The sequence below is a fragment of the Pteropus vampyrus genome, unplaced genomic scaffold (genome assembly GCF_000151845.1).
Source record: "Pteropus vampyrus isolate Shadow unplaced genomic scaffold, Pvam_2.0 Scaffold520, whole genome shotgun sequence".
Classification (NCBI taxonomy): Eukaryota; Metazoa; Chordata; class Mammalia; order Chiroptera; family Pteropodidae; genus Pteropus; species Pteropus vampyrus.
Genome location: NW_011889301.1, coordinates 19,937 through 27,849, shown reverse-complemented (window position 1 = coordinate 27,849; position 7,913 = coordinate 19,937). Strand labels below are relative to the sequence as shown.

At 39.7% G+C, this 7,913-nt stretch overlaps 1 protein-coding gene across 9 annotated transcripts in view; it reads right to left on the bottom strand.

Moving 5' to 3' along the window:
• Positions 1-5,924, bottom strand: part of ZNF510 (zinc finger protein 510) — a 24,699-nt gene extending 18,775 nt beyond the window's left edge. For 2 of the 9 annotated variants that reach the window (XM_023525043.1, XM_023525051.1), the window contains exons 1-3: positions 5,653-5,922; positions 2,764-3,045; positions 1,953-1,998 (exon numbers count right to left, since the gene is read on the bottom strand). In XM_023525043.1, coding sequence (XP_023380811.1) covers positions 1,953-1,967 — 15 coding nt within the window. In that variant the 5' untranslated portion in view covers positions 1,968-1,998; positions 2,764-3,045; positions 5,653-5,922. Of the gene's footprint in view, positions 1-1,952; positions 1,999-2,763; positions 3,046-4,831; positions 5,021-5,621 lie in introns of those variants that run through there. The other 7 variants (XM_023525046.1, XM_023525049.1, XM_023525050.1 and 4 more) reach the window with 7 other exon arrangements.
• Between the last annotated feature and the right edge of the window lie 1,989 nt (positions 5,925-7,913).

Sequence of the window (7,913 nt, the reverse complement as noted above, 5' to 3'; positions counted from 1 at the left end):
AAAAAAAATGGCTAAGATGGTAAATTTTATGTTATCTGTATTTTACCACAATTAAAAATTAAATGAAGAAAAAGAAAGTAAAGAGCCAGGTATCTTAGTTGTACAGGCTGCCATGACCAGGTACTATAGACTGTGTGGCTTACACAACAAAAATTTATTCTCTTACAGTTTTAGAGGCTAGAAGTGTTGGATTCTGATGAGGCTCTTTTTCTGGTTTACAGATGGCCCCTTCTCGCTGTGTCTTCACATGGTCTTTGCCTTATGATCTCATTAAACCTAATTACCTCCTAAAACCCTACATATAACTTTGTGTGGGGGGAGGGCAAAATTCAGGCCATAGCACCAGGTGAACAGAATGAGGATACAGTTCTAAAGGTCGATCTGGAGGAGACAATGAGAACGTGATGTGCAGCAGAGTCAGGAACAGTACGATGTGTCTAAGAAACTAAATGAGGTTTGGTTTTGCTTTAGAATAAAGTTACATTCTGGATTTTTTAAATGTCATATTTCCCACTAGACTGTGAACACTGTTAAGAAAGAAAAGTATCTGTATTATTTAAACTGTAACTATAGCACATGTTAATTTCCTGGAACATCCTGGCTGTTCAATAAATAGATGTCAAAAAAGGCAGAGCAGAAATAAAGTAAAAAGAAGAAAAGCCTGAATTGGTCATCCTGAGAAAGTGGGAATTGTATTACATAGGCGTAAGGAGCCACTGAGATGATTTACACACAGGTGAGACAAAACATTACCTCATTAAGCATTTAGATGAACAACCCATGTGGAAGATGTGCTTGAGGAGGTGAAGAAAGAGGTGGGTGCGTGCACCTGGCTAGTGGCCGCCACCTTGGATAGTGCAGATACAGCTCATTTCCATCATCACAAAAAAGTGCCATTGGTTAGGGTGGGCTGCAGAGCCTCATTTGAGAGAACCAGCAAATACATCAAGGTTAAAACCAAAGAGAGGATGAAATGAGTCAAGAATACTAGTTATAAGAATAGTGAGAAGTAATGGAAATTTGTGGATGAGACATGTGAAAAGGCAAGAGAAGGAAAATGACTCCATAAAGAAAAACGAGGCAGGACAGCAGCAGAGGATACTAACACAAGAGATCTTCCAGAGGAGCAGAGTAGGGGCAGTCAGGCACTGCACACAGGTCTAGTAAAGTAAGGACTAGGAAAGGCCCACTGGAATTGACTGTAATTAGGTCACTAATAAGTGCAGGTTACAGGATATGAGGAGAGACATCAAAGCCTCATACAGTGAACTGAAGTGTAAATGAAAGTATAGTAACATTTGCTAGACCTGTCTGCTGACAACTTGTTTATGACATGTACTTGAGAGAAATATTTACGAAGAGATATCTTTAAGACATGAATGTATAAGTCATTCATGCCAGCCTCCAGTTATTCTAAGTATTATTCTTGAATTCAGCAGGATCATCAGAAAAATGTCTACCTCAACTTCTAAAAAGTTTCCTGAACAACTGTTGTTAACAAAAGCTCTGCTTTGGCAGCAAGCCCTCTACCTCTACTGAGGAACAAGTAAAAGAATCCTACATTTATTTCAGGGCCATTATTGGAAAGATTTACTCTATCACCTACATGAATACCCAGAAAGACATTTTTCCTGACTTTGATAGCTTTATAGATTCCATGAGGAATGTTTGGTTTGAGCTTCTCATAATGCAAATCTTTAAACTATTACTGTCTATCTGACTCTCTACCATGACTACCAGAAAAATCTGCAGAAATTTGCAGTTGCACTTTGGAAAATCTGTAACATCAGCGGACCTGCATCTATCTGCATGAGAACTCTGCTGTGCTATTCATCCGCTTTTCTCTATCTTCCTTGGATGATGCTGATACATTTCTATTTTTCCATGTCAGTGGAAAGTTCCTTAACCACCTATAAAATCCATTATAAAAAAAAAATTAATAAATAACTCACCTGAAATATGTTCATTTTCTGCTGCTGTTGAGAGAGTGTAGAGAAGCTGGGGGTAAGGAAAGAGGAACAGAGTCATGAGAAATCTCGTGAGCTTCTGCATTCGCTTGCCTAAAAATCTCATCACACTGGCTGGCAAAAAGGCCTCCCTATGGAAAAATGTTCCACTGACCCTTGAGAAGGGCCAGGAAGCACTACAGAAACAGCACTCCCTGAATATATATGTCTCTAATATGATCACATAGATGTAACCTTGCTTTTTCATTGAGTAATTGTAAATCATCTTCCTGTTGATTTAAAAAAATGTATGTCCCCTGTAATTAACAAAAAATTAAACAGGATTAATATTAATATCTTATTAATATTTACACCTTGAGTTAGAAAATCAACAGAAAACTCTAAAAAAAAAAGATAAGATGCTTAATGATTAAATATTTTTAAAACTTTTTGTTTTAATTTGTTGCGATTTCTCAGAAAGACTACTAGTGACTTAACAACACTGGGCTTTGCTCCTAGCTCTGTCCTCAGTGCCAGGGGACATACATCTCAGGTTCAATATTTTTTTAAGTTTTTAAGAGTTGGAAATAGAAATCCCTTCCTATACTATCATTCTGTGATTCTACATGTTCAGGATAAAGGAAGTTCCGTATATCTCTGGATGCCACATGAGATGGGCATGGTATGAGAGTAGCTCAGAATCTGGAATGAAAAAATGGGGGACTATTTAAGGACTGAAGACAGAATTTCCTTGGCTCTGGCTGTGGCTTTATCTGTGCAGCGTGATGGTCACCCATCCCTCTCAACCCCAGCTCACCACCTTCTAGTCCATAGTTTCCACTGTCACACAGTCTGTAATGGCTTCTGGATATGGTGACATCACCAAGTCTGGCTCTCTCTGGACAAGGTGATTAAGAACTGCTTCTGGTGGAGCAAATCAGGACCTGCTCCTTTCTGGTTTCTCCTGCATATGTTCTGAAGTTCTGGTGAGGGTGGTCCCTGTCAGATGTTGTTCTTCCAAGTGGGACTCCTGTCTGCAGAGCTCTCTCCTTCCTGCCACACAAGAGCTGCTTTGTTCCAGAGACATTGAGACTTAGGCCTAGGAAACAAATTCATTTTAGTAACTTTAGAAACTTTCATTGAGAGCAATGTTTCTCAATTTCAACACTACTGACATTTTGGGTTGGGTGATTCTTTGTCATGGGGTGCTGTCCCGTGCATTGTATGATGTCTAGCAGCTTTCTGGCCCCTACCCACCAGGTGCTAGTAGCAATCCTCTTTCCAGTTGTGGCAACCAAAAACATCTCTAGACATTTCCAAAAGTCCTCTGGGGAGCAAAATCACCCTAGTTGGGAACTACTGGTGTAGGGTCTTAACCTGATTCTTTTTTGAATTCTTTAGAACTGTTTTATCCATTATTGTAGCCACTAGCTACATCCCATTGTTAGGCTGTGACTAGTGTCACATTTTGAAATAACATTTTGGATATATTAAGATAAACACAATACAGTAAATCCTCACTTAACATCATTGACAGGTTCTTGGAAACTGCGACTTTAAGTGAAATGACATATAACAAAACCAATTTTACCACAGGCTAATTGATATAAACAAGAGTTAAGTTCTTACAGCATAATTCTGGTCATGAAAACATCACCGAACTTTGAAATAAAGACCAAAAACAGTTCTAATACTAAACACTGAAATATATGTGAGCTATACATGTATTTAAGAAAGATTAATTTTAAAAAGATAATAATTTCCTAACCCATTTATTCCAGTTTAGAGTCTCAAGTGTCCAGAGACTATCCTGGCAGCTCAGGATGCAAAATGGCACCCCACCCTGGAGAGGACACCTTTCCATTGCAGGGTATACTCACAACACACTCCCATTCACTCAAACTGGGACAATATAAACACGTCAATTAAACTAACCTGTACATTTTTGGGATGTGAGAGGAAACCAGAATCCCTGCAGAAACCCCACGCAGACGTGGGGAGAATACGCAAACTCCACAACAGGCAGTGACCCTGCCAGGAATCGATTTTTCCCCCTCATCAGCGTTATAACGAAATGCTGTTATTCAAGGACCTGCTATATGTTCTTAAAATTAATTTCACATGTTTCTTTTTAGTTTTAATGTGGCTTCTAGGCTATTTAAAATTATATATGTGGCTCACCTTATCTATTGGACAGCACTGCACTAGTATGTCATACTGTGCCTTCTGAAGACAGAGGAAGCCTGGACAGTGCAGGAAGTGCCAAGAGCCTAATCTTACCCAGAGGCTTTGGAGACATGCCAGAAATCTCTGAATAAATACACTTGTCACAGAGTGAGATTCAGTTCACACTGACTTTACAATCTTAGTCCTGGGGATTTGGGTGCAAGTCACTCTGCTAGTGCTGTGAAGGCTGCAACACTGCGTTTTAGGTAGGTAGGACTTAGGAATAATCTGAATTTGGGAGTATCTGTATTTGCATATTTGTATTTGCATCCTAACTTCCTCAACTTTGTAATTTTGAGTCTGTAATTTCATTCCTCTGAGCCCATTTTCTTAGTTTTTAATGATATATCTATAAATAAAGTGGTTGTATTAAATGAAATGCTAAAGAAAAACAAAGTTGTCTTCCAAATATGATGGGAGCCAACATTACATGTTGGTTTATTAACTAGTACTTATTAGTGCTCACTAGCATTTGGTTAAATAAATGCTTTACGGCAGCGGTCCCCAACCTTTTTGGCACCAGGGACTGGTTTCATGGAAGACAATTTTTCCACAGATGGGAGAGGGAGTTGGTTTCAGGATGATTCAAGCGCATTACATTTATTGTACACTTTATTTCTATTATGACATTGTAATATATAATGAAATATACAACTCACCATAATGCAGAATCAGATGCCACCAGATGTGGCTGTACAGCAGAAGTACATCAACTCACTGGCCACTATAAAGCTTGCCACCAGATGCAGCTTTTTTGTCACTCACTGATAGGGTTCTGATAGGAGTTTGCAAGCAAGTGACTTATTATGCGAACCTCTCTGCTAATGTTAAACTATATTTGCAGTTGCTCCCCAGCACTAGCATCACCGCCTCAGCTCCCCTTCAGATCATCAGGTATTAGATTCTCATAAGAAGGTCACGACTTAGATCCCTGGCATGCACAGTTCACAGTAGGGTTCGGGGTCCTATGAGAACCTAAAGCCAGATGATCTGAGAGGAGCTGAGGCAGTGATGCTAGCACTGGAGCAGCTGCAAATACAGATGAAGCTTAGCTCCCCAGCAGCACCTCCACTGGCTCACCTCTTGCTCTGCGGCCTAGTTCCTAACAGGCCATACGTGGCCCAGGGGGTTGGGGACCCCTGCTTTACAGGTTATGAGTTCTCTCTGAACAACGCCACAAAGCAGTTTTTCTTAATATCATTATTTCAAATGAGAAACCTGACGCGTGCCCAAGTGAAAAGGGGCGGAATTTACCAGGTCCTTCTGGCTCCTAAGTTCGGCCAATCACCACAGACCCAAGGCCCAGGCGCACTCTGTATCAGGTTCACGATCAATATTATAAACAGGGACGTCCCTCCGGCCGCCGACGGGCCGCCGCCATAGGCAATAGAGGTATCCCCCGCCCGACCCCCCGGCCGGCTGCACTCAGCTCCCACACCCCGCCCGCACCTAGCATCTTCTGACCGGGACTCAGCCCTACCTGCGTCCTTGGAGACGGCGGGGCTGCGGTCCGCTCCCTTCCGCCTTTCCCAGGTCTACTTCCAAGCCTGGCTCCGGGCTAGGCAGCAGCGATCGCGCTTTCGGAGTGAGATTCCGGGACTTCCTGTTCTTTTCCGTCGGGCATAAGTTAAGATCTCCGTGCTGGCTGTTCAGCTGCGAAGAAGGCCACACCACTAACACTCTCACCTGACTTGTAAAGCCTCCTCATCCGCGAGGCTGGAGAGGGCGGGAGCAGGGAAGTGGGCCTGGCTGCACATGCGCAGCGAGAAGCCCAGGCTATCCAGTCCCAGAATGCTGCGCAATAATCCATGACATTCAAGACTACATTTCCCGTGAAACCCACCGTATCCCACCCCTCGACCGCTCGCAAACTCGTGTGTGTGTGTGTGTGTTTGGGTGTGTGTGTGCTTAGAGAGTAATAAAATGTTGTAACAGTCTGTACTAATAACGGGGACGCAGGTTCTACCACAGCACCAGACATTAAGGGTTAAAATTTGACATACTAGCAAATAGAATGTGTGCTTCTCGATTGGATCCTCGTTGGAGAAAACAAAACATTTGGGAACAATTGGGGAAATTTGTATATGGAACTGGTATTAAGGGAAGTTAACGTTGCTTTTGTTAATTGTGATAATAACACCGGGATTATGTAGACAAATTTACTTATTTTAGAGATGCATATTAAAGTACTTAGTAGTGTATTGTATATTTGAAATTTAAAAATAACCAGAAAAATTAAATATAGGAAAATTTTTAGGAATTTCTACCTCTAGAATATGGGCATTTGATATTACTATTTTCTACTTTTCTATGTGTTTGGAAATTTTGTAATATAAAGTTTTTAGAGGGAAATTTTTGAACTGTTCAAAAGCGTGCTTTTTAACTCAGAGCTGCCAAGGAAGTAGATATACAAGCCGAATGCCAAAACTAAAACAATTTAGTAATGAGTTTGATGTCTTTTATTCAAAGGAGAAGATTCCATGGAATGGGGGCATACAGTACCTAACAAGCCGTGGAGCACTCTTCTGAGGGATTTTGTGCAAGAGCATATTTTATAATGTTGCAAGAGGCAACATGGCAACAGAGTGTGACTGGCTAGGAAGTCAGAGATTTCCTTATAAAGCAGGTCCCTATTTTCTAGGGTAAAGTAAGTTAGCAAAAGTTGCGTTGGAGGATTGTGATTGGTGTGTGTTAGGTTTCCTTGACAGTGACATGTGACCCATACTTCAGGCTGACTTAGGTTTAGATTTGTGATGTAGGCCCTCATTTCGTGGGTTCTGATATAAAGTTAACTTTACAACTGTAAACAGTTGTTGTGAATAAAACTGAAATGTACTAAATACTTAGGAAATGGAGTCTGTCATTAACATAAAAGAATAATATCTGTAATCTTTGGAGTTTATCTCTGGGGAAAAAAAGAAAAAGCAAGCAAACCGTTCAGTCTTGCATAAATAATACTTGAAAGTACACACTAGTCAAAAAGAAAATGGTTATCACACAAATCTAGGGATGAACTTGCTTAAAATTTATTTACACGGTTCTGAAATTAGGGGCCAAATTAAGAAACTGAACACATTTTAGGACTGTCTTTTTACATATATATGTATACAAATACTTATATATTAACACATGCACACTTTTCTTGGTTGATATTTTGTAACAGGTTATTTTATATGACAATGATCAAAAGATAGAGAATAAATTTCGATTATCAAGAAAAAAAGATTAATGTTACTGGCAAGTTAGTGCAATTTATGTGAATCAAGGTACAAAATCTTTAATAAATACCAGTTTCCTAGAAGAAAACAAAATTAAAGTCCTATCAGGATTCTCAGAAAGTTTTCTATGTGTTTTTTCTCTTTGACATTTATATATTTTGTTCGTTAAACCTAAAGGAACAATTCCAACTTTTATTCTAGCAAAAACTTTTAGTAATAATTAGAAAAGAATTGAAAATGCATAGCAATGTGTCTATATTAATATGTATGTTATTGCTAAAATATTTAAAAACTGATCCTGGTGTAATAAAAGTTAAGTCTAGGAAAAAAGAACATAGTACATATCAGAGCTGGCATTTAAAGCAGTGGAAAGAGAACATTGAATAACCTCGTTACAACAACGAGGTAGGTGCTGGAACAAAGGCCATATCCGTGGCATTCATATTACAGTAAATAACTTAAATAGGGATTCAAGCTATAAGCAGTTAAAAGACAATTTCTAAGTTGTTAAAATTTCTAAATT